The 26,894-nt window shown below is 42.8% G+C and overlaps 1 protein-coding gene across 1 annotated transcript in view; it reads left to right on the top strand.

Annotated features, from left to right (window-relative positions):
• The window catches only part of nell2a (neural EGFL like 2a), an 86,250-nt gene extending 59,940 nt beyond the window's left edge, over positions 1-26,310 (top strand). Inside the window, exons 16-20 of the mRNA XM_037108242.1 lie at positions 13,550-13,690; positions 15,694-15,887; positions 19,441-19,617; positions 22,756-22,980; positions 26,222-26,310. Of these exons, the coding sequence (XP_036964137.1) occupies positions 13,550-13,690; positions 15,694-15,887; positions 19,441-19,617; positions 22,756-22,980; positions 26,222-26,263 (779 nt within the window). The 3' untranslated portion in view covers positions 26,264-26,310. The remainder of the gene's footprint in view (positions 1-13,549; positions 13,691-15,693; positions 15,888-19,440; positions 19,618-22,755; positions 22,981-26,221) is intronic.
• The last annotated feature ends 584 nt before the right edge of the window (positions 26,311-26,894 follow it).

Below are 26,894 nucleotides of genomic sequence, written 5' to 3'. Positions count from 1 at the left end.
GCTGGGCCACAAACACCGTATGTGTAATCTATAGGAGAAACACCTTTCTCATAACCCGTCTCAACCTTTCCCGGAGTGTCCTTCAGGAGACAAGAGGCTGAGCTAATAGAAAGTCAAGTCATGACACTTCTCTCAGTGTGTGCGCTTGTGTTTGAGTGAAGCAAACTGAGCCTCCCTGCTTGCTCATTGGTTCAGGTATTGATTGCACATAAAGGGCCTTTTCTTTTTTTTTTTTCTTTTTTTTTTACGAGGCGTCCTTTTTACTGCCCGTCTTAAAGTAAATGAATTTCCTCATGGTGCTGCCCAGAGATGCTGAGGAAAGGGAGAGAATGTGTGTGTGTGTGCGTGCATGTCTTAGTCCTATCGAGAATGTGTTAACACACACTAACCATAATGACTTATCCTCCTCCCCATTTTTGCAGGAGAGAGGGTTCTGAGGACCTCTTAGTAATGGCACAGTCCAGGCAATCACACATTTCATTACCTCCTATAGTGTTTTAGATCCCTCCCTCTCTCTTTTTGTCTCCCTCTCTAACCTTAACGCTCCTTTGTGCGTCGAAAGAACTGTTGCAGCACAGTCCATCAAAGGAGAAAATCTTGTACGGCAGCCTTGTCCAAGGTGATTCCATTTATCACTCCGTATCTTAAAAGCAGAGATGTGCAGTACAAGTAGAATTGCAGTGAGTTAACTTTTTTTTTTTCCCCCTGAAACACTTTTATTTTCAACAGATGAATCATGTCGAGGTTGGGTTTCGGCTAGGTTTTTGTTCTCAATTAATGGCTGTCGCTATGTACCGAAAAAGGGAATGAATTAGGAAGTTAAAGCACAATACTTGATTAAAGTCAAAAAGTTAGACTTAAATATAGTGGCTGCATGATAAGTTTATTGATGATTGATGATTCAGTTTATTTTTATTCAGTCATTTCTTTACTGCCAGTGTTAGCATCTGGCTAATTTTAAACTTCAGTCCTTTGGCAAGATGTTTTGAAACCTTAAAAGTGGTAACATTTACAGAACTAAGATAATGACACACCGTAAAAACAGCAACAAAACAAGAATTCACAAGACATCACAAAACATCACCACAAGAGCAAATTAAATTTCTGCACATGTACGAAGCAGCAGCTCATAGCCAAGCAATCCTAGCCACAACCACTGACATAAATTAGATATCTCAATTACAATGTTAAAAGATAAACTTACAGGTGAGTGAAACTACAATGGTTCACAAGCCATGTTGCACATCATTCGTAAGACAACTACAGAAGAAGCATACAAGGTTGTTACTCCAGTAGTCAATATGCACTGATTGAACTCCATCTTAGACACACGTGCATATAGATTTTCTTGACCTTTTCTTTACCGCGAGAGCGCGCCCTCACTTTTTGTACACGCCGATTGCCTGCTCGTGCAGCAGGACCACTGCGTTCGTGTTACACTGCTGTCAAATCTAGGAAGCGCTTCCTCATTTGTTTCTCCATATATTTGATATCTCCATTTGAAATTCACAGAGCACACAGAAAAATGAAACGGTGCTGGTGTCTAGCTAAGTAAATACTTTTGGTTAAATCCGTCCAGGTTTTTTCGAGTTTCTGCCTTCACCTCAATTTTACGCAGGTGAATTGAATGTTTTATCGCTCACTTTATTGGAGAAAAAAAATCCATTTAACCTCATGTGGCTCAGATGTAGCTGGAGATGAGACTATTGTCTTGTCTGTTATCGTGGTCAGTGACCATGAAAGGCAGATCGTAAAACAGAATTTTTTTTTTTAAACAACGGGGCGAGTCTCTACTTCACAGCAGCATGTCAAATCCTTGAAAACTCTATGAACAAAAAATTGTCAAATTCATTTGATTTTGGCAGATGTTTCCAAAGAGGAATGGGTATTGAAGAGTTTAAAGTCAACATCAATTACCAGAATGAATGTCTGTTACTCTGAACAAACCGTAATAGATTTTATGGGGCCTAGTTTCCTTCAGAAAGTAGTGAAAGCATTTTCATGTGGTTTACCGGAGTAAATAGGACACAGATTTTATAACATATCATCATTTTAGGGGAATACACTTAATCACTGTCTTGAGAGGATTACTATTACTGTCAAGTCTACATGTAGAATATGAAGCTACACTCAGACAGTCAGCTTAGCATGAGGACAACAGGAGGAAACAACTAGTCTATTGTCTTTCCACTGAAGTGACACATTATTTGTGTCACTTCAAATGTCAGAAACTACAGGTGCAAGTTTTAGTGGGAGTGATGTGCCAGACTCTTTTGTAACTGGGTGTTGTGACTTCCCTCAGTCTTGTTGATGGGTAACCAGGAACAAGACTAAATGAAGGAAGTCGGTCCTTACACTTTGCTTTTTGTGTGGATGCAAAAAAGAGATCATCAATCATTTGTTGATTAGTGAGCTGTACAGGTGCCGGTATGCCAGCTCTGGAGCCAGGCCGTGTCCCCCTGTTTGCAGTAAGCCCCCCAAAAACGTGACCACATGAAACCCAAACTATCTGCACCGGTAGATACCACAAGAAGAACAGTGGCAAAATATGTAATTTGGGGGAACCAGCCCTTGAAGATTGTTCCCCTTAAACGTGACTGGAAAACAACTGGTTAAAAAAAATTTCTCTCTTAAATACAGTTGTCTATTTCTTAATCACACCGTGAGAGGAATCAGGGGACGCATGATTGGTGGCTCAGGGATCAGTCTGTTTTTCCGGCTCCTCTCCTCTCTTTCATCAGCGGGGGTGATTAGAATTTGAGGTTCGGGGACGCTCACACAAACAAGCGCTCGCACGCACGGCGAGTCTCCCGCGCGCCCCTTGTGCCTCAGGCGACAAGATGTTTGTCACCGCAGCTGCTGCTTCAGTGTGCTTGTCTATCTCCATCTTCCTTCCCACAATCTGACTCCCTCCCAATCTCGTATGAATCGGCTTTGTGACAGCTCGCGTTCTCATGTGCTCGGTTTTTTTTTTTTGTTTGTTTTTTTTTCTTGTGTGTGGGGTTTTATAGTCCAGGACCACCATCAGGGCCCCCATGCTGCAGGGCTAAAGCCTCTGGCACTGTTTAGAGACTTCAGCAGTCATTCAGTGTGAAAGGGGGGCGGGGGTCCCTCTCACTGTTTCCTCACAGTATGACAGGAGCTCCCAGTGAGACAAGTGCCTACTGGAGAAGCTCACAGAGATGTATGGAGGTTAATGTACTGTTGGATATGCTGCTCTACTGGTGGGAGGGTGGATGGGAAGGAGGAAGCGAGCTGGGAGCAATGGTTTGGGGAGAAGAGACGGAGGAGATGGAGATGTAGGGGGAGAGTGACAGATGCAAAATTCAAGGAAGGAGAGGGAAGGGAGGTAACGACTAGGGAGAGGTGAGAGGAGGTGAAGTGGAAAGGAAGATACAGAGATGTTTGGAAAAACTGACAGATGCAGCGAACGGAATGGGAAACGCAAGGAAAGGGATGGGTGGTTAGAGGGTAGGGGTTAGCGAGTTGTCTTCCGCATTTGGATGCGGAATGAGGCTGGCGGAGACGGCGCTGCAGGAGGAGGAGAAGCGGAGCTGGGTGGATGAACATGGAAAAGCTTTCACTAAGTCTGGGCTCCCCACCCCCAGAACCCTGTGAGCTTTTAGAGGCCTCCCCGGGGACTCCAGCACTTCTGCCGCTGCAGCGGCAGACTGACGGCCTGTCATAAGACACCGAACAGGAGCTCTTCAAGGCAGTGCCGATACACACACGCACACCTATGAGCAAACACACACACATTGACGCACAGGGAGGCGCTAACAGTCTGCCGATTGCTCAACTGCCGCCCCGTTTTAGATTGTTGTGCTTCAGTGTAGCGTGTGTGTGTCTAGCATTTCGTGTACATTTGATTCTACACGCGAACGTTTGCTGATGTGTTCCCTGTTTGCGTTGTGCTCTTTTTGTGTATGTGTGCTGTTGGTGGCCTGTCATTACCATTCAGGGGGAATGGATGGGGAGGGACAGGGGACACACAGTGCTGACAGACAGACACCAGCGAGTGGAGAACTCTGACACGTCATGAATAATGCAGGATACAGCTGCGGCAGGGCACATACACTTCAGTCATGGATATAAATGTACGCAGGGCCCGGCTTTGTAATGTGTGCCCCGAACATGCCGCATAGTCAATAGTGTAGCCCGAGGCTAGCACTCGTCTTTATATGGCCTGGGTGAGAGATGGGCAAATGCTAGAATATTAGGTTTATTTTTCAGTGAAATGGACATTTTCTTCTCTCAGCTCGGAGAAAACCAGAATAAAAATGTGCTGCTACGGCTATTAGGTTGTTCCACAGTTAGACGTAATATGTCTGTTAAAGCCTCTGATGTTTTTTGTTTTTTTTTTCCCCCTCAGACAAATGCTCAATCAGCAGATAAAATGAGTGTGACCAATTTTTTGGGTGATTGATCACTTACCTGTAACTGAATTTCCACAATGTGGTAAAAATCCAAACACAGTAGGTCTTGTTGTACTTTCAGCCGCTGAACAATCTGAACAGGACTTCCCTTGTTTTCTGTTCAGTTTAGATTTAAAGTACTTCATTTGTCACATGCACTTAGTGCAGAGAAGTTGCCCAAATGCATTTCCCTTGAAAATTGTTATAAAAAAATCAATTTCCTCTTAAATCTTCACAAGCGTTTTTTGAAAACAGCACTTGGAGAGCAAATTGAAATGCACAGCTCTTATTTTTGGCTTCACATTTAACATTCTGGATAACAAGACACAGAATGCAAAGCGTGAATTTAAAAAAAAAAAAAAAAAAGAAAGAAAGATGAATGACAGAAAAAATTTAAGTACTGACTTCTGGAAAACGCGACACAACTTAAAGTGAACAATCAGAGCTTGCATGTTACCGTCAGCGTCAAACAAATTAGCTTCTAGATGCTCTGCTTTCAGTCAGCCTGATTTGAGCAGGATCATTTTTAAAGAAATGTAGCAGACAAAATGCATGAGAAGAGGGGAAGATAAGGAAAGTGGGTCTTTGGCAAGAGGAGATTAATATATTAATGTTGCTTCGTCATACGTGAACAAAAGCCCCTCTACTTTCAGGGCGTACAGAAAAAGATCCGACGTGTGCATTTGATCTGACGTTTCCAGAATCCAGTAGCTTACACCTCTATCCATCAGAGTATCATCATCATTGTGAAGGTTGTGCTGGACATCGTTGCTCCATGTGCCTTTTTTGCATAGTCATTGAAGAAGGGCTTAAAATTAGCAGGTATGATTATGCATAATTCACTGTCTTTCAGTGCAAATCAACTATTTTATTGACATACCTCCCTTTAAAGCAAGTTATAATGAGTATTGTCTAGCTCCCCTTGCTTCAAGGGAGATTGATTTATTCATTGTTTGTTTTCAAGTATCTTCACTCATCCTGCATAAAACAAAAGTTTCTACACAGAGAACATCACAGTGGTCTCGACAAAAGTATCGGCTAATTGACTTACTGAGGTAAACAAAACAGATTGAATAAATAATGCGGCAATCCGAGAGATAAGTGAGCCGGAGGAACTTGTAATCTACAAGTCTTGAGAGCGTCTTTATGGTGCTTTTAGTCAGAAGGACTCATATAAAGGGCTTTATGATCATCATAGCTTTAAGATGCTTTTAGGAAAGTGGGCACCGAGACTGTAGAGATTTTTTTTTTCTTCTAGGAGCGGTATCCACTGCATGAAATAATTGGTCCTGACATCTGTGAACATCCGCTCCTGTTTTGCGTGTTTTATTGACTGAATTGCTGAACTGTTCCCGTAAGAAGAATGGGGAGGTAGCCTTTGGATTTCCCCTATTTTCAGCTCATTATCTTCTTCTTTCAAAGCCCCTCTGAGCTTTTAGGCGTTTGGCCACCAGTTAAATTTTTCTGTCACTGCCACTGTCAGTTCTGTATCTAATGGCCATCTCTGCCATCCTCGGGTGGCCTCTTGATAGCTACTCAAAAAGGACACTACGGGCTTCTTGAGAAAGAGGGGCATTATTCGATCGGATGCTGCGGACGGATACCTCTCCCCTCCGTCTTTCAATTCATCTGCAGTCTAATGTCCTCGTGAGCACTTTTAATCAGCTGTGCCGAACCACACCGAGGCTACTTTAGCACCGCCAATGTTCTTTAAGGACAAGGAGAGAGAGATAAAAGATTTTCATGTTCGGTGTTAATGATGCCGTTTAGATTTGTGACTCCTACACACTCCTGGAGGGTTATGTTCAAGAGCACCATCAGGGAGCCCTGGTGCAATACACCTACACTGTAAATTGATGCTTTATTGGCAGGGAAAGAAACTCTCATTTTCTCAAGTCGTGATCGTTTACCAGTGTGCTACTCCTTTCGGAAGTGATACTCTCATAAAAAGAAGTGATCTAAGGAGGGAAACTGTTCTGTGAGCGAAACAGCACCTTTTCATCAGAGCCCCCGTAGTCATTGTTTCTCTAATGAAATATGCAATGAGTTATTACAACCTTTTAGGACAAGAAGAAGGAGGAAAGGTGAGGGTAGAAGGAGAAAAGCTAGGTTTGAAGACGATATATGTACAAAACAAAAAAGACAGTTGAGAAGTGAAGAAAGGCTATTTAATTATGGTAGGATGTTAGATGAGGGGGGGGGGGGGGGGTGAAAAGGAGGTGATTTATGATTCGGTGTAAAAATGGAAAAGGAAAAATAGCAATGAAGAGGAGGCGGACACGGGGGATGGGAGGAGGTGGATAGCTGGAGAGTTCAAGAGGAAAAACTTTGAAGGCAGTGAGCAGAGGAGTGAGTTGCCCCGAGGTCACGCCGGCGTATCGACCAGGACGGAGAGGCGAACGGGGCCAGACAAACAATTTGTTCCCTCAGACCTCATTTACATTGATTGGAAGCTTGTCAGTGGTAGACAAAAAGATGGACTAGACAGGAAAAAAAAAGTTCAGCAGACTGAAAGACAAAACATCAGATACACAAAAACACCAGAGTAACACAGGCAGGAAGATAGAAGGCAAGATTATTTTCTCAATTAACCAAACAGGTTTTGATTTGCAGAGTATCAGAAAATGGATGATGTCCTGTAATGTCTCTGTTTTGTCCACATCTCAAAGATTACAGTCACGGATAGGTAGAGAAAACAGGTAATACTGACATTTAAGGGAGCAGGAATCAGAGAGTTTAGATTTTCCTTAATACAATGTGCTCAAATGGAAGTTTTCCTAAATAGCTGACAGCAAATCAATTAATCATTGCAACTATAAAGAAAAACAGGCCTGTTCAGGTTAAATTTCAGCGGATAGATGAGTTGCTGGCTGTTGCTGGTTTGTTGCTGTTGTATAATTACAAAGAGCGAGGACCACAGTGGGTATTACACAATGGTGTTCAAGGAAAAAAAAAGAAGAAGAAAAAAAAAAAAACATCACAACCTCATCATAGTTGAAATCTCCCCAGGGCACCTCCCACCTGACGCTCCGGCGCAGGTAGTGAATATTTAAAACCATATTAATTTTTTCGCCCCCCACTTGACAGCTCCCATGATGCATTGCTGCAGCTCTCCTGCTCTCCCTCCTTTGCTGCGTGCTTTACCCACAAGGCCCGGGGGCCTGTGACTGTTTAAGCTCAAGCGGCTTGTTTAAGCACAGTGATTATGTATTCATTATTTATTTAGAGACGGCCTCACAAAGCACTCACTCCATCACCCGTAATTAGTGTGTCTTAATTAGGCCCTGCTAATGGCCGGAGCCGTCGTTTAGCTGAGCGCAGCCCGCTGCTTCTACCTAAATGACATGTCTCCCAGGGATGGCTCGCTGCTGTAGCTGCTGCAGTGCGGTGAACACTGGGAGCACTGGGAACTGGACAGCTACAGTGCTTTAAAGGCCAACGGAAATTAAGTTGGGTGTTCATTCTCTGCTGCGGCGTTCAGATCTGCTCTGTAAATGACATGTTGTAGAAGAAAATCAGTATTCAAAGGTGGAAATTGAATGCTCCATACACATTGGAACAGTCTATTCTAATCTATGCAGTCAGAGCGCCGCTGTCTACCTTTGTGTGGGTAAATTATTATTCTTTGTGCACAGATACTAGAGCGCTAACAGCCTCAGTTACATTTGTGACTGACAGTGACAGTGACACAGTAACAGCCAGACAGCAGCCCCGCTACGCAGTACAGGAAGAGACTTTGACATCGTAACCCACATTAGCTTTCCGGCTAACGTCTACCCTCTTCTCTACAATCATGAGCACATCAGGAGCTACCAAACAACTATCAAGAGTTAGAAAAGTGCTCTTCAAACAAAGCTTTGTTGGCTTCCTAGCGAATTGCTGAATCAGCTGCAGCACATGGAAGTGCAAAAATGTCAAGTCCAGTCAATGTTGATGCTAAATGTGTCTAGTCCTTATACTTAAACCTGCATTAACTGATTCTTGGTCCCATAAGGGAAGCTCCACCAGCCTTAAACACAAAATTGATACCTTGAACGTTTCAGCAAAATGTTGCTTTGCAGCATCTTACCCTGACCAATGTATTGTATGGCCAATATTCAAACTTCTTTCAGATCTGTTTTGGTTTCTCCAACCTCCTCCTGAGAGATATGTCTGGCTGCTCAGTGCTTCACTGTGATCACCAGCAACTTTCTGACATGGTCTGTCTGCTGTGTGATGTTAGACATGTATTGCACAGTGTCTTGATCAGAGTGTCTTCACTGAAATCAGTTGCAGCTGAAAACAAGGCGATCGAGCGACTGAACAAGATCATATAGTACCTGACGGCCAGACAGGGCGCAAACCAAAAAAAAGTTGATTCACAGGTTTTTTGTCAAGTTTGGTCACATCAATTGACATTTAATACATGCACATACTTTTCTAAACTTTCATCAAAACAGTACAAGTCTGCAAAAAAAGTAAACAGGCAAGCTGCTAATTCCAAAGGCAATTATGTGTGGATCTTGTTGAAAATATCAAATCTTAAGGTGGCAGGTGATGGTAAATTATAGTGTCTTGCAGATTAGGTCCTTATTCTCTCAAAGTCTAGGGGGCGGGGGGGTTGAGCACTAAAGCAGAAGAGGTGTAACTGCCAATCTGAGCTGTTGGGGGATCTATTTGTGAGGAAGTCCAATATCACATTGCAGAGTGCTGAACTGGAGCCCAGAGTCTGTAGTTGTCCAACCAGCGTCATGGGTGAGATTGTATTGAATCCTGAGATAAGTTAAGAAACAGCATTCTGATGTAGCTGTTTATTTTCTCCAGCTATTTGAAGGCTGAGTAGAGGGCAGTGGATGTGGCATCCTCTGTAGATCGGTTGGTTCTGACTGCATACTGGGGAGGGTCCAGGCTGGCAGGGAACCATTTTCTCAAAGCACATAATCAGATTGAGTACAATTTTAATGTGGATCCTAATAAAGTTCCAAATCTAGTGCATTTAATTATGTTTTCATTCATCATTAGCAGCTATACTGTAACAAAAACGATACTGGATTAGGCTTGATTTAATTTGAAGGGGCTATTGGGCCTTGGTCCAGGTGTGCCAATATATTAATTAGTTAAATGTAGCAGTTACAAGCGCAATTTTGTTTATATTAAATGTAGTATTGCCTCAGTGCCCCTGTCGGCCCTGCTGTCAATCAAACACATGCTTCTGTTCTCCCACTCAGTGGCTCGGAGACTAAAGCAGCGTTTCTGATATACCTCTCCGAACCCTTTCTCCTTACTTTCAAAGCCACTGCAATCATTCTGAAATTCAATTTTAAGATGTTCTTTCGATTGCATGGAGCAGTTTACAAATTGTGATTTCGTTTGTACTTTTAAAGGTGGGGGATAATTTTACAGCTATAGGTAAGTGATACAGAACGATTGCATTCTTTGTGCGCTCGCAGCTACCGATTGTTCACGAGGCCCGTTTCCAATCTGCCATGATTACTCATCCACTCTTCCCACTCAAGTGCTCGCAGATATGGATTTGCGTTTCAGTGTCTGTTTCATCTTCAGGAACCCAGTGTGTAACTCAATTTGCCTCGGGCTCCGCGATGATTGATTGATTATTTGAGTTTGCACTTTCTCTTAATGAAGACTGAGGAGCGGTGACAATCCCTCAATTACACTTTACTGTACATAAAAGAGCAGGGAGCCCGAAATCCATCTCTTACCTTATCGCTGTGCCACGTAAGGGTCAGCAAAAAGCTTTGTACACATTATTATTGACTTGGTGAAAGTGATCTGACATGACAGTTCAGCTCAGTTTTAAAATACACTTATTGATACAAAACTAAATAAAAAATCAAGACTCTGTATAATAGGTTCGGTTGAGATCCAGAAATGTTCCAGAATGAGTCCTCCTGGAGCTGGACTGTAAGGTAGACCTGTATGGAAATGGAAATTTTTAGTTAGGTTACTGTACGGGCGATGTACACCTGGCAGCAGTAACGGGGTTCTGCGCTGAGTGATGCAACACAGTGGAACTGCCTCACAACCCCTAGGGCAGTCTGTCAGTCAGAGGAGGGAAAAGACATGGCAAGTCAAGCTACAGGAAAGAAGGGGGTAAAAGCAAAGAACTGTACCTGTCCGGGATTAGAATGCGAAGCGAGAACAAAATGAAGAGATTGGCGGGAGCAGGAACAATGAAAGGGAGGGATGAAGAGATGAGGGCAGGCTGAACTAAACTCGAAACTCTACCTTTTTTCTGTTCAAAGAGGGACCAAACTGCAGGGATGAGGAAAAGGTGACAGTGAGGGCAGCACTGTTTATTGCCGCGGCTTTGAGAAAGAGATAGACAGGCAAAGTGGAAAAAAAAGATATGTGGGAAAAGGTGAAGGGGAAAAAAAAGGGGAGGGGTTATTCACGGCGAAGCCGCATAACAAGCCGAGGAGGGTGCGGAGGAAAGTTCTCACTTTGTCCTCCGAGAACTGCCTTAATAGAGCCCTTGTTTCCGGGCTGCCACTCAGGATAACGAGTAGGATAACTGCAGTCTGTCTCGCTTTCTCCTCCTTCGCCTGTTCCTCCTCCTTCCTTCCCTCGCTTCGTCCTCCTACTCGTCCGGCTCATCCTCCTCTGTATGTGTGGGTATTTCTCTGTCAGTTTCCATGTCCTTTCAGTCAGCTAGATAACTTCAAAATAACAGTTCTCCCATGGCCTTGACCCATCCAGGTGACAGAGGCAGAAAGCCGGATTTTTTATTTTGTTTGTGTTGTTTTTTTTTTTTCCTTTTCTTTTTTTTCTTTTCGCCTGAGCAGAGAGAGGAAAAACATGACAAGATTTAACAAGTGAAGATACTGCGCCATCCACGTCCACGATTCACCAAAAGCCTCACGATTTCAGTGGAGACGGAGCTTCCAGGCGGCGCCCTCATCTGATTGTCATCGTGGATGATTTAATTACAATGATCTTCCATTATCATTACGCGCTGTGATAAAAAGAGGAGGCGAGACTTTTTTTTGCAAACGTATTGTATCCTCGTCGGTACCTTGCGCACTCCATCCTGTCAAGTCCAAGGTGCGGCAGCAGTGAGTTTCACCGTCCTAAAAAACACTGCGGCACTTTAAAAAGTTGACTTGACGGCAGCGGCAGAAGCGTGGTGCCATAATTGTGTCTGACAGGTTTGGCCGGGATAAAAGAGAAAACGACAGATCTTTTTTGTTGAGGGTGTGACCCTCTGTTGTCGGAGCCAGACAGTCAAGCTTTTTTAAAAAAAACGGCTGAATGGAACTGGCTGAAAATAACCAATTTGCATATTTTTAGACTTCATCGTCAGTGTCCGTTATAAATAGCATCTGACTGCACACTTGGACTTTGAACAATTTCGTACAGCCTGATTGGGGAGAAGAGGATGATTCGGGCGAATCCAGCTCGTGCTAGCGATACACCTCATCCAGCTTGTCCCTTTTAAAAAGCTCCCCATGCTTTCATCACACTGAAACGCACAGGCAACAAAGAGCATTGGATATTTCTCTCCAGGAGTGGAGAGAATGTATATTAATGCTCAGAGATAGGCTAGTTACAGTGTTTGCTGTGGACTCATGATTTTTAAGCAGTGTTCCTTTAACCCAGCGTTGGTGTCCTGAGGGGAGAAAACGAGGTGCTCCGCTCTCACCAAACTGATGCAATTAGTAAACCGCGAGCTTTTGCTTTTAAAGTCTGCCACACTGAGAAAGAGAGGGAGCTTTTTGAACCTGGCCGGTATGCAACACAGAAAAAGAGAACATTTTGCAAGTTGTAATTTTCTTATTTAATTATTATTATTATTATTTTATTTTTTAGCAAACCTGCTACTTGGATGAATGTGGGTAATTTTTAAATAGATAAGGCCCTAATCTGTGGGACATTTGATCAACGGTTAATCTGCTGCAGAAATTCTATTAAAAGGCTGAGGGCTCATTAGCCAATAGATCTTAATCCCATTACCGCCTGGGCGGTGGGGGACCGTGAGCCCGGCTGCCTGTCGCTCTATGGGGGATACAGTTGCAGGCAGTCATGGAGAAGGTCAGACACGGCACACTGCCATTTTCATAATGAGTGCAGAGCATCATGCATCATGCACAATCATAAAAAAGCCATCACTGGGTATGCAGACACATTTAATCACAGTGCATGTCTGGGCCTAACATATTTAGCCCTGCTCTGTAATAACAGGCTTTATTTCCTCTCTCGGGTGGGTCTGGCCCTTAGTTTAATTAAATGTTAGCTGAAATATCAAAATGATCTTTCTCTCTCTCTGTGTGTGTGTGTGTGTGTGTGTGTGTGTGTGTGTGTGTGTGTGTGTGTGTGCTTGCATGCGTATCATTTTCATTGTTGAAAATTGTGTTGGATGTGTTCTTGGTTGGAGTGTGTGCCGTAGAGTTGCAGGGCTGCTCGTCGAAATACAAGGGGTTGAGCACTGTAAACGGAAAGAATAGCACAAGAGTGAAAAAGAGAAAAACAAGGAAAACCAAATAATAGAGAGTGAGAGGGAGTGGAGGAGCTGAAATACAGGGAGAGGAAAGTCAGAGTATGTAATCCAAGTCTTTTGTTAAAGACAAGCGCTGAAGGAGGAGGGCAGAGTCAAGGATATTTCTAAGTGGAGCTCTGTGAAAAACAAACATCAGCTCCATCTATTGACAACCACCCACTAGATGTGCTGGAAGGTTTTTCAGAGCCCTCTGCAGAGCTTCTCTGCACGTCACCTGAGTGAAACTCCTTATGTCGTAGCAATGTTCAGCGAAAAACTGTACACACACCTCGGTATTTACATGTTTGCCTGCATGTGTTGGAGTAAAAGACCGCATAGGATTTGTTTGAAATACAAGTCTGTTGCATGTCTGGTTTTTGGAGAAAACAGGCTTGTTCCATCACCTTCATTCATTCCCTGCTATGTTTTATTGATACAGATGCCCTTATCTCTATGCAACTACGCTTTTTCTGATCAATAAAGCCCACGGACTGGATTCAGTTAAGACACGTTGTTTTATTAATTATGAATCAGTCAATGCTGAAAATGCCTACCAGGCAAGAATGGGGCTCGATAGTCCGTCCAATGTTGAGAGCATGTTTTGAGACTGACATGATAGTGGCTGTATGTGGATGTCTTATTGCTTTTCCCCTCTCTTCAGATATTGATGAGTGTGCGGACGGCTTTGTGGAGTGTGATAGTAAATCCACTTGTGTCAACTTGCCTGGCTGGTACCACTGTGAGTGCCGTGATGGCTACCATGACAACGGCTTGTTTTCCACCAATGGGGAATCATGCGTAGGTGAGTGGCCCGCCTTCTCTGTTGTTGTTTTTTTTTTTTTTTGCACAACTCTAAAACATATGGAGACAGAATTTTTTACAAGTCAAAGGAAATGTGTTATTTACTTACCGGTACCTTAATTTCATCTCAACAAATGCAGGATTAATAGTTATTTGGTTGAATGAATGCACGCAGAAATAATTAAACAACACTCAGAAATGCAATTAAAAGGAGAGCAAACAAATGGTATTGAATGAAAAGGTGTAGGCTGAAACTTGAGCGCATTATTCCTACTCTTTGGACATTTTATATTCTAGTAAGCACCCCTTTCACCACTAAATGCACTTTGATTAGTTCAATTTGAGACATATCAGTTTTACATTGACGTTTTTTGAGAAGGAGAAGAAACATCTCAATGTTTTTGGACATTTCATGAAATAAAAATAAATAGCTCTAACCTTAATATTGATCTTCCTTTATTCTTTCTCCGGGATAGTCTATGCTCATACATGTTTTATTAAAAGTATTTCTTTGACATTGTTTGCCTGTATTTGATAGTGACAGGTGAAGAGTCAGAGAAGGAAACAGTGAGAGAGAGAAAGTATGATGTGCACCAAAGGGTTGAATCAAACCAGCAACTGTTACAGCTATGCACTGTAACCATTTGGCTACTCCCGAAATTCATATTTAAATGAAACATTATGTTATGTTTTTTTTCCTTAATATAACAGCTACAGTAACAGGGTGAATGGTGTCTCTGTCTCAGCCACTCCACTCCCCCATCACTTGTTTCTGTAACTTCAGCAAGAGGGTACGATCACATCCTTCTGACTTCAAGATACAAGTTTTCAACACATAACATTGTTTTGACGCGTTGAGTGTTGTTTGTAGTTAGCACCTACATTACGTCTGACAAGTTGTTACGGACAACAGAATTTGTATTTACAATAGTGGTGTCACACTCACAATTGCACACTATGACCATTTCTACACAATGTTGCCTCAAAACATTTGAGGCAGTGATGCCGCTTTGATGTGAAATCTGCTCAGAAGAGTGTGATACCTTCTTTGTTAAAATGTCTTACCTCAATCAAACATGTTTCATTTTTTATCACAGAGTAATCTGACCTTTTTCGCATCTTACAGCTCCACATAAATGAAAATGAAACCCCCATACATTTTCCCTTGAATGGCTCTTGATTTCTGATTTCAAGGCGCACGAAGAAGCACTGGAAGTAGTGCCTTTTAATTAAGCAGGACTTAGTTGACACTTAAGAGTCACCAGGCATCACACAGTGACTCAACTTTACTTTGAGAGCAAGTTTTGTTACAGTACGCTTGTGTAAGTGACGCTATGATTGGGTAGGTATGTCATTATCAATGTGTTTTTCCTTCCGAAACGTCAGTTTCCTTTTTGCAGCCTGTTCATTTTCTGGAACATTCTCTCTGATACAGCCTGCTAGGAGAAGTGTCAGCTGTCAAAATAGAAACCCTCAATCTACGGTAACATGGAAGCATTGCCTGTAACAACAGTGCTGGTGCTGCTCCACTCGTTGACCCCATCTTGGCTGTCAGTTTGAGTTGGGAGCGGCAGGAAAAAAAGGCACATTAAAGGCACTCTCAGAAAAAAAGAACCTGTCTGGGTTTCACAAAGCAAAGTTATAATTTGACCAAAAGTAGGTTTCTGGGTTACATTACAGTTGTGCACTGTATGTTTCCCCCCAAGATCTGAAAACTGTTGTATTGCTACGTTTTACGGCTGCATTTGAAAGCCCAGACGCTGTTTCGTTTGGAGCAGGTCAAATCGTGCTCAGGAGGGCAAAGATGTGTTTGTGTGGTGAACTTAAAACCATTCTGTGACACGACAAGCTCACTACCTTGTCACCATGGTCATATACGAAATTTATGGTGCTTGTTTAACAAAAAAAAAAAAATCAAAAATCCCCATTTCCACCAGCCGTGTATAAACTGTGTTACCTGCACTGAGCATATGTATGATGTCATCTTTTCTGTGCTCCCTGCAGATATTAATGAATGCAAGACGGGGAGGAACACCTGTGCCAACGACACAGTGTGCTTCAACCTGGACGGAGGCTATGACTGCCGGTGCCCCCACGGGCACAACTGCACCGGGGACTGTATCCATGACAGCAAGGTCAAGCACAGTGGGCAGATCTGGGTGCTGGACAGTGATAGGTGCTCGGTGTGCTCCTGTCAGGTGAGAAAACAACGGGAGATGGACACTGAGACAAAGAGAGGAGATACAGACAGACAGAGAAAAAAATCAAAGCTGAGGTAGATGGATGGGATTAAACAGACGGATAGAGAGATGAGTGGAAAGATGGATATGATAAAATCCAGTGCCATAGATAGTTGATCAATGCTGTTGTCTCTCTTCTTTTTTTTTTTTGACTGCACAAGCATCCAGCTGGTGTATGATTAAATTTACTGTTCTTTGTTTACTCTCTCTCAGCTGTCCAAGAGTCTAAACAAAGAATAACAATGCAACGGTAAACCCGTTCTTCCCCATGAATGGTGGCGTCTCCCACAGGGCCAATCAGCAACAAATGTCACCTTGTTCCGTCCTGTAGCTCCCCTTGAACCAATCAGGGACGTTTCTGAAAAAGTAATAAGGCATAGGGATGAGATGGCTGGTGCGTCACTATTTAAAAAAAAAAAAAGGCATGACAATTGGATGAAGGAAGAATTTCAGCCAACGTTTGGCCTCAGAGTGCCTTTTGACGTCAGCACAAGCAGATGATTCCCTGACTGTTAATCACTAGTTTCAGCCGACACAATATTGTATAGCTTCTTTGGACCATGATGCAGTATTTGTTGATATCACAAAGTCTGCCGTGAAACAGTTGTGAGTAGATTCAGTCCAGGAGCCTGCAGGTGACATGACACAACATAATCTGCTGCCCATTTATCAAAATTAATGAATTACAGAGGAATCTGCTACTCCTGTCTTTTTTCTGCTTTTGGCCAAAAAAAAAAACAAACAAACAAAAAAAAACACATATTCATACAGTTAAATTTACTTTAAACTGACTCCACTGATAAGAAGAGATAGCAAAAGCATGAAATTCAGCTCAACGCTAAAATTTTTAGCTTAAGCCTATGGAAGTTTACACTGCACTTATCCTAGAAGCTAAAGTGGTTTTAATTAGTGCGTTAGTTTAAGTTTTTCTCACTCACCATTGCTTTAACGTTACTACATCTCCCGACGTCATGGTTGAATTTCAGCCCGCATGCATGTTTTTTTCCATCGTGAAATTATTGAAATTCTTAATTCACTAATATAAAAATATATACCGGTGTATATATATATATATATATATATATATATATATATAACTTAAACGATGGGTGAATCTTTTCTGCAAGTGTGGGCCTGCTTGACTTAAAGAAGACATACTTTGTTAGGTAAACGAAGAAGCTAGCTCACTACTGCGCCAGTGAGCAACAGTTAGCTAGTAGCTTGTGAGCTAGCTCGAAAACAATAAAGACTTTAATTTAACTTGCCCCTTTCTTATGTGACAGACCTTTAAAGTCATCTGATATAACACATTAGAGAACAAACAAATCAGAAAGTGACCAAGAGATTGTGTCAGTGTTACGATGCAGGGACGAACGTGGTTACCACCAGATGAGTCAAATTTTTCAAAATGAAACACTGTCCCCATCTTAAACCCCTTCTACTTCTGTAAAAGTAATGTGAGGGATGATAAGTAGACACTGAGGGAGACAAAATGTGAGTGCAGATGGAAACACTGGCACAATAAACCTTGATGTGACAGCGCTGTTGACAATGACAGTGATGCCTTTGTGACGAGCAATTTAATTAAAGTGCAGGAGCTATATGCAGTCATCTTTAAAGGTCCGACAGAGTGACTCAGGCTTTTGATGTCGTTGTTTTGATTGATTTCTGACACCACAGTGACAAGGCATCCGGGAACAGTTGATCCGGAAAACTCATTCCATCATCCTAAGCACATTTTGTTCCCCGTGATTATCAGGTCACGGACCAGTCATACTCTGCATTTCGGCGTTTCGCTCAACCTAATGCCAAGTGTCTGGCAGTACTAGAAGGTGATTATAGTGGATTAGTGTCGGTAGTGAATGATCAAGCTGCAAATTATTCATTTGATTACAAAGGACCAGGGCAGAAATGGCTCCCTAATTAAATGAGTCATATTAATTGATTTGAGAGATTGAGGAGCTGCCTGTCAAAATTAGTTGTATTGAGTGGTTGGGGGAGCAAAGGAGTAAACATGTTATTGTTTTAGAGGTGGGCGGACACAGCTGGATATGAGATGGAGAGCTGATGGGGGTGAAACCAAGGTCAAACATCACAGAGAAGACAAAGACAGGGGATGTGTCCGGACTGAGGTCTCGCAATATGCAAATGGTTTCATTGTTTCGATCGGCTTGGAGCGGCAGATGGGTGGGGCTCTCCGCATCAGTGCATATCTCAGCAGGGTTGCTAATTTCTAAAACATTTAAAAAATTGAAGTACGCTGATTTAATTGGCAAAGGAGAGAAATCTATTTACAGAATCTCTAGGTCTCGCTGCTGTTGCTTGACATGGAAGTGGTCCAGAACCAAAATGAGGCATCAGTGTATAAAACTGAACCAGCACTGAAAGTAATATTTGGGCAGTAAATAACCTGCAGGCTGAAATGTCTATTTGTATTTGTCACAAATTTTTATAAATTTCATATCTTATCAAGATTACATTTGGTATATATTGCACTATTTTGAATCTTGGTCTCTTGCTGGAACCAATAATAACATAGATTTTTTTTCTACTGTATGTGTAGATAATTTATTTAAACTTTATTTAATCAGGAAATACTGATTGAGAATAAAGTCCCCTTTTGATAAAGTGACCTGGTTAAACTAAGCAGCGGGAAACTGTGACACTCTAAAAATAAAAAAAACAGATAACACAAAGTGTGTCACAGCATCAGAATTCATCATTATCATTATGATTAAACTTGCCAATAAGAATCATGAGATCGGGGGCACCTTGTCACACATTTGACCTTCATCAAAAAATACCAGCTTCTGCAATTTTAATATAGGATAATATATTTGTCAACATTTCAGTTATTTGTGCAGCCCTAGTAAACATTTGCAAATAATGTTGTCTCTCCCCGTTTCAGTTTTTTAATAAACACGTAAGACTAAGAAAACCATCACACCAACGAACATTTGTTTGTACGAAATGTTTTATCTATCAATCGATTATCATCCCAGTTAATTTTCTGCCCAGTATCGTTTCTGGAATAAGTGTCACTGGATTTATTTCCTTTATGACTTAGTTACATGCCAGAGTGGCAGATGTGAGTAGGTGGAGAGAAGTATGTGACAAAAGGTAATGAGCTGAATTCAGACCCACAGCAGCTCTCGCATGTGTGGAAGGCATCTTAAATCACTGAGACAACAAGACAGCCAAGTAGCACTTTCTTCAAACACCCCAGTGATGAATAAGGAACTCCTGAAGAACCACTGTGCATCAGTATTCATAAAATATATTTCAATCTGGATCATCTCGCCTACAGTATCAGCGGAGGCTGAATGACTGTAAAGCACAGCTACAAAACAGTTGCTAGGGATGGGATACGTAGCCGTTATTACAGTATTTATTATCGACATGCATGTTTAATGATCCCATCAAACAAATGGTCTTGTCTAAGCGTGCATGTGTGTGTTCAATGTTTAATCGTGCTCATGTGATATGTGGGTTTGTGCTCCTCCCCACTCAGGCTGGCCAGGTGATGTGCCGCAGGATGGTCTGCGACTGCGACAACCCCAACGCCGACCTGTTCTGCTGCCCGGAGTGCGACCCCCGACTGAGCAGCCAGTGCCTGCACCAGAGCGGCCTGCTCACCTACGGCAGCGGGGACACGTGGGTGGAGAACTGCCAGCAGTGCCAGTGCCTGGTGAGTGGGGACGGATACGTATATACACGAGTAACGAAAACTTAGATCGCAGGAATTTAGACGACGCTTTCATCCGGAGCCAGTTATGGTGAGAGTAAAACAACATGCATTCATTCCTGTGCCGCTGTGCCCACACAAGAGATGGAACACACACTCCCGTCTCCATGGAAATGCTCATGAATGAGAGATGTGCTCCACGCAGATAAGTCAAGGAGAGAAGTTTTGTGCCAAAAGAGAGGGGTGTTATTAAGAGGTGAATAGGAAGGTTGTAGAGAGGAGAAAATGAAGATTGCTTTTCATCTCATGGCAGAAGAAAAGGGAGTGAGTGATTAGTGAGATTTTAAAGAATTCAAAGGACCCTCTGCACTGTTGTCTGCTATGATGGAATCATACTTTTTTTTTTAACTGAAGGACACTTCCAAGGTTAAGAGAACAGGAGAAAATGTAAGCATGTGTGCACCTCCAGTGTGGGAGGGTGCATCGCTGTGTATCATCTGAGAGTGTGCACTTGTGTTGATTGATGAGTATTTTGCAGCATGTGTGTTTTTAGTGGCATCGAGCGTCAACCTATTCCTCACACAAAACAAAATAACACCGCGTTCGCCCACATGAATCTCTCACAGTGGGACGTGAGCGCGTTTCCCGTGCACGTCGACCTTTTCCAAGGTTTGCGCGGTGGTGCCGCTCACACGACGGGGAAGCTTTTCATAAGTGTTTCCCAGTAAACCTGACAGAAACAATAAATCCTGCCTGCGATGCCCCCCCTCTCTCAACACATACTCGTATGCATACGACATGCAAATGTCATGCTTTACATTCTACCCCACTGTCCTGCCTCGCTCACACTCAGCTGTGCCGAACACCCACACAAGTGTCGCTCCTTCTGTTCAGTGGCTCACAAATCATCTTCACTGTGGATCACAGAAAAGCACTTTACAACTTTTTTCTTTTGTCCCCCTCTTCTTGTAGCTTTTAAAGATCAGCCGTACTCTGAGCTAATGTAAGTCGGCTCTAGTCTGACAGATTTATGGTCTGAGTAGTCACAGCAATGCCATTTCCTCCCTCCCCTCCACGCCATTGTAATGCTGTGCTGATGCCCGGACCTGGGGGCTGCCTTTTTGGATTTCTTACAGCGAGCCATTATAGAAGAGTTTCGAAAATCACCGCTCAGCCGAGAGGCAGCGGGGAGGCACAGTCGGCTGAAAATGGGCTCGCTCGGCTTCACCCGCGCCGAGGCTGTGCTCGCAGCCGGCGCTTATGTATGTTGACACAAACAGACACAAGCGTTTGAGATTGCAGGCGTGCCGATCATGGTTCCTGAGCACACGTACGGCATGTGAACATGAGTATGTACGGAGCATAAACATGTAAACACACAAGTACTCGTGTTGAAGATTGTCGGCGCACACCTGTCACCACGGCTACACATGCTTTCATACGTCCACACGTGGATGTGAAACAGACTCAATTAAAGATGCACAGAGACTTACATATGAAGCAAAGGACCACGAGCCGCGCGGTATGAAGAGCAGCACTTGAAAGAGTGAGGGAGGAGACCGCTGTGCGATACCGTACAGGGGCTCCAGTAGCGTGACAGGGACATGAAATGAACCTTGAATGCTGCTACACTCTGCAGAGCCGTGGCTGTCCGGGCTCAGTGGGGGGCCCTAAAATGCACAGTGACAGCAGGCAGATGGGCAAAAAATTTCTCCCAAGCCCAAGATGTGGATCCATCGCCCGGCTCCTCGGCTATCAGTGCAAACTTAGTATGTGGCCTTTGCAGAATGTGCGCACATGGGCCACTTGTGATTTGCCATCTTGTTAAATCGCCAGAAGATCAAAGAGGCGTGATTTTCCTCAGCCATAGGTTGTACTTTAGGTCGAGGCGCATAAAAGGAAAGAGCACGATCGCTGCGGGCTAACTCCCGGGCAAAGATAAATGTCACTACTTTTAATCTCCTGGAGGCATTTTTCTAAAGTGCAGTCAATCCTTACATCTGTGTATGAAAAAAAAGGCAAGGAGATGAAATTACTTCGAGGTACCACAGACGCTGAATGCAAAGCGAGATTTGAATAATAAACCCTCGGAAATATTGCCAAGAAATGAAAAAAGAACGGCTCCAGTTTTAGCCTGATAAAGTTTCCACGGTGCGCTGCTCTCTGTGAATGCAAATAAAGAGCTGATTGTATGGTAAATCTCTTTCTCCTTTGTGATCATAGACCACATCTCCATAAACAGACAAAGATGGCAGTGTCCCTTATCGCAGCGTGGGACAGATACCTGAGGCTACATTCAATCCCTCCCTCCGGCTCATGCAAAGAGTGCAGCTCTGTGAGGGGTGGAGGGGGGGAGGATTTCCCACTTCAAATGTTTACACACTACACAGAAGCAAGGAGTGGGCATTAGCACCACGTGAGCATGCGCTCCATAGCCAGCCTAATTTACTACAACGTTTCTAAAATGCTGAGCCAGACGATTTTGCCGTGTTATCAAATATCCCCAGTGGGACACTTGCAATCGAGCCTCCTCTTATTTTATGTGCGTGTACGTCTTTTGTGTTTAAACGTACACAGTCTGAGCTCATATTTCATTTGCCGACTAGGTGAGGCGCAGAAACACTCACGGATGACAGCGCGGGCATGAAGTGGGTCAGGCCAGAGTGCTGTAGCATACTGTATGAGCAGACGCGCAACGTTGGCCAAGAAAATATACGACCTGTTTCCTCTGGGCCTACAGAAAAAAATGGCGGCAGGAGAAATCCAATAAGTGCTCTCTGTGCTGAAAGTTTGCTGTGAGATTAATATGAGAACAACAATGAGATAGGGAGACTAAGACAAGTCAATTAAAAAGCTGGAGCGTTTACCTCTGAAAAAATAAAATAAAAATTGCTGACTGTGTGGAAAGATTGCTCTGCTCATCTATATTTTTTAAGATACCTTAACAACTTTTTTTTTCCCTCCCTCATCAAGCGCAGACGCTCCCTCCAGCATGCAAATAACACAGCGTCAGGAAAAATACGTGTATTTGCATGAATAACTTGTTTAGAGCTGGAAAACGCAATAGAGCGTATGCAGGGATTATTTTGAACTTTCTCTCTTTCTCCTCTTTCTCAAAATTGTCTCCCTCTGCCTCTGCAGCAGGGGCAGGTGGACTGCTGGCCGCTGCCATGCCCGCCTGTGGACTGCGAGTTTACCGTGGTGCCCGAGGGCGAGTGCTGTCCCCGCTGTGTCACCGACCCCTGCCAGGCCGACACCATCCGCAACGACATCACCAAGACGTGCACGGACGAGCACAACATCTCACGCTTCAGTGGCTCCTCCTGGATTAAACATGGCACCGAGTGCACCCTGTGCCAGTGCAAGGTAAGGCGCCAGCCCCGCCAGCAGCCTCGAAAAACAGCAAATTACAGTTCGCCGGGTTCAGTGGCAGACAAGACCCCGAAGAATGATGGTTTGGAAAATAAGAATTCTTCGTGCTTCGTCTGAAAAAAAAAGAAAGAAAGAAGAGTACTCCTCCACCGGGGTCAAACCTTTTCATTGTAGAGGCACTTTGTGCATCTCATCACATCTGTAAAGTGATGACTGTATTTATCACACATGGTGGTAATTATGTGCCTGGCATATTTGAGAATTTTTGCTTTCAAATGCCCTGGTTTGATGTTATTAGGGATCATAGATTGCTGTGTCCCGTTTATACTTATTTGTGAGAATACAGGATTTTCTATCACATCCTCTTTTAACGCAACAGTTCAACACATTTGGCATTTATGGTCATTATTCATGGTTATTTTAGTCGCCTTACAATTTGGCCATTTTAGTCTCATTTAGTCTAAGAAAACCGTAACTACAAGTCTTTTAATCAATTTAATCTTTATAAGTCACTCTATTATATTGAACATTTCAGCTGATCTAGTGTAACAGAAGCCGTTAATCTCATTATAATCTGATGAAAGTCACAGGTTGATTGATTTAGAGTGCAGCTGTGCAGTGAGTCTATTGGTCTGATGGTATTGATCAGCCAATCATTTTGATGCCAAATTAAATCAAATTCATTTTGATACACATATTTTACCTAGTCAGCATGCTAGCTTTAGATTGCAATGAGTTTCCCATCCAATTAGACTTTAATGACGCTGGCACATTGTCTTCGTCTCATCTTAGTCATGAAATATATGTTCTTGATGAGCATATTTTATCATAGTTTTGTTAGAGCCGAAATATTATGCTCATAGTGAAAAACCACATACATTTTCTCACACTGTCCAATGCAGTATCCTGTATGGAACATATATAAAACACTGAGGGAGAGGGAAAAAACAGAAAAGCAGGCATCCTTTAACAATATTAACACTATTGCTTGAGTCATAGTGACTATAAGACTCCCTATGTTAAGATAAGCTAGCCAGCCTCATGTACAGATGTGGGAATGTGATGGATCGAACTTCCAACTCACATTGAAAAACCTTTCCTTTTATCAAAAAATGAATTGGTTAACTTCGCACTAACAGACGACCCATGCTAAGAAAACATCTGTTCACCCCTCATCTCCAGGCCTCTGGCTCAGCTTCAGCAGGGTAACACCGTGTGCTCTCTCCTCTGCACGGTGTTCAACAAGCAGGCATGTTTGGACACACAGTATGCACAATGTATAGAGCCTCAGATAATTTATATGGAAAGCTGAGAGAAACTCACATAATTGGTTCTAGTAGATCAGGTGGGGGAAGCTGCTCCCCACAAGTTTTTGTTTTAAGTCTTGTGGCACAGAATAATCACTGAGAAAGTAAACTATGCAGGCGAATATCCTCTTCATTACCAATTGTGAGCATAAATTGTTTGCCTCAGCTTTAGGACTAATCCACCAAGACTTACTCCCTTGCCTGGGTTTCTGAGATGGAATATTTTCTCTGTGCCTGCCTGACAGGAAATGATAGCAGTAAATCTCGGCGGACAAACTAACAAATATTCTGAGTCTTCATTAGGGTTGGGCGATCTGGCCAAAAGAATAACATCATGATCTATTTAACTGCAATCACGATCCACAATCTAAATTGCCCTCAGGTTTGGAATGCTCTGTAGACGACGGACTTGAAATAGCTGATGACTTCCTCTATTAGCAACGGTAAATCACAATATTGCATTCAACATAGTATATTTTTGGCACAAGCTCCTCATCTGATTTGTTGCTAGCTATAACTCACGTTGCAATATTTACAACGTGTCACCCAAGGAATAGCCATCTGAAGAAATCTGTCCAATTAGCATAGGAATTTAGCTGGCTACATAACTCCTTTGGTTGTTTTACTGTACTGTAGTGGAGATATGTCAATGAGATAATCTGAATTTTGGAAACAAAATTAAAAAAAGAAACATTAAAGAAGCATATTCTTAAAATATGACTCACAATCCTGGTTTAAAACAAAGTGTTGATGTTTTATCACAGACGTCTTTGTGCTGTGTTGCATAGATTTCTACTGAAGTTACCATGCTAACCAGCTAGTTTTGGCCCGCCCTGTCCTGTGTAATAATATGTCTTAGTACTGGAAAGAGGTGATAAAAAGTTGAAAGCAGTAAAAGAATAACTAAAAAGTCAAAATAATGTGAGGAAATAACATTTGTGACACAATGACATGTTTATATTGTGTTGCTGAAATAATGATACCGAAGATAGCATGCTAACCAGCTAGCTCCAGCCCATCTCGGTCTAAAGCTCCTGTTCTGCTGGTATAAACACCAACACTCCCCCGGTGATCTGAACTCCCAGCCCCACAGCTAGCTGCATGGCTTACTAAGCTAACTGGCTAACAGCAACAGCAGTTAGGTGTTGCTGGTGATATGCTGCCCTGTACTTGATAGGAAAAAGAATTTGGCAGGTGGTCAACTCTTACATATCTTTATAAATGAACTCAAAATCAAGAAATGAAATACTCCTATTTCTTTCCCTAACTAAACAGAAAAATACAAGTGTAAAACCTGCTGAATTCTGTCTCTTTTACCAAACTAAGACAAGCTCCATGCCTCGTTAGCATGTTGAAAAATGTGTTTTTTTCAAATTCAACATAAACTAAATAAAACTCACCAATACAGCCATTGTTCTTTAGTCTTTCCACAATCCTCTCTTGTCAAACTCAACTAACAGTATTCCAGCTCCACTGCTAACTGAGCTATGAGCTAATTAGCCAGAGGAGGCTAACAGCAGCCAAAGAGTAGTAGCAATTGGTGACTTTGTGGCAAATTGTGGACACCTTTACCTTCCAAAAAAAAACAACAACAAAGATTTGCATTCAAAATGAATTCATATACATGGACACGGATTTGATCTGTTTTCCTGCACAACTAGTGATCCAGGGAGCTTATCAGTTTACAGTGAAATGACTCTGAGACCATTCTTATTTGTATTCTCAGTAGAAAGTCGGCCTCTTGGATCAGTCGGTGCCGAAATGACACCCAGAGGAATTCTAAATGCCAGGCTGAGTCTGTATGCTGCAGCTCCGCTGCCACCTAAAAATATTATCTGCTGAGCTTCAAAAGGAGTTTGCCTGAGCTTTAGGTGTGACGATAATCCACTCATGTGTTTCTCTGCCTTCTCTTTTCTCTTCATTTCTAGAATGGACACATCTGTTGCTCAGTGGACCCCATGTGCCTTTAGTCGTGGCAGACCTGAAGGCACCTGTACAGTGTTCTCCATGTAAAAAACAAACAAAAAAAGAAGTAACACCACCCTATGTCTCCTCACTGTCCTCCTCACAGGCGTGGGTCAAATAGTGTTTGCATTGTTAGTATTTGTTTTAGCCTGCTGAACCAGATGGGTTACCAATCAGGATAATTCATACAATGTCACACTGTTAAATATAGGCAACTGGACAAATTTGAACCTTCAGGTACTTTCTGCTGATTTCTGGCGCTTATGGTATGTTCTCCCTGGTGAACCGCACCCATCTGGTACCTCATGCACGTTAAGCATTAAAAAGTGTTTCGCAAATACTCTGTGACCCGCGTCTGCCTCCTCAACTCCTCTTTATACCAAATGCAAACCTATGTCATACCAAACAGATGATGGACTGCAGTTCCCTCGAACCCACTTCTCTTTGTTCTGCCTCACCACTTAGAGTGAACCTGTATGGATCACCGTCCCCCCACTCCGAATCATCGCTACATGAATCTGTAAGATATTACTATTACTGGCATGACTGTGCTTGATGTCCAAACCTTTTTGCTGATTTCTAAATTCTCAGTGATGATGATGATACCTTAGATAGAGTAAAGGCAGTTAGCATAAG

The sequence above is a fragment of the Acanthopagrus latus genome, chromosome 8 (assembly GCF_904848185.1).
Source record: "Acanthopagrus latus isolate v.2019 chromosome 8, fAcaLat1.1, whole genome shotgun sequence".
NCBI lineage: Eukaryota > Metazoa > Chordata > Actinopteri > Spariformes > Sparidae > Acanthopagrus > Acanthopagrus latus.
The sequence above is the reverse complement of the archived record's forward strand: the minus strand, read 5'-3'. Positions and strand labels throughout refer to the sequence as shown.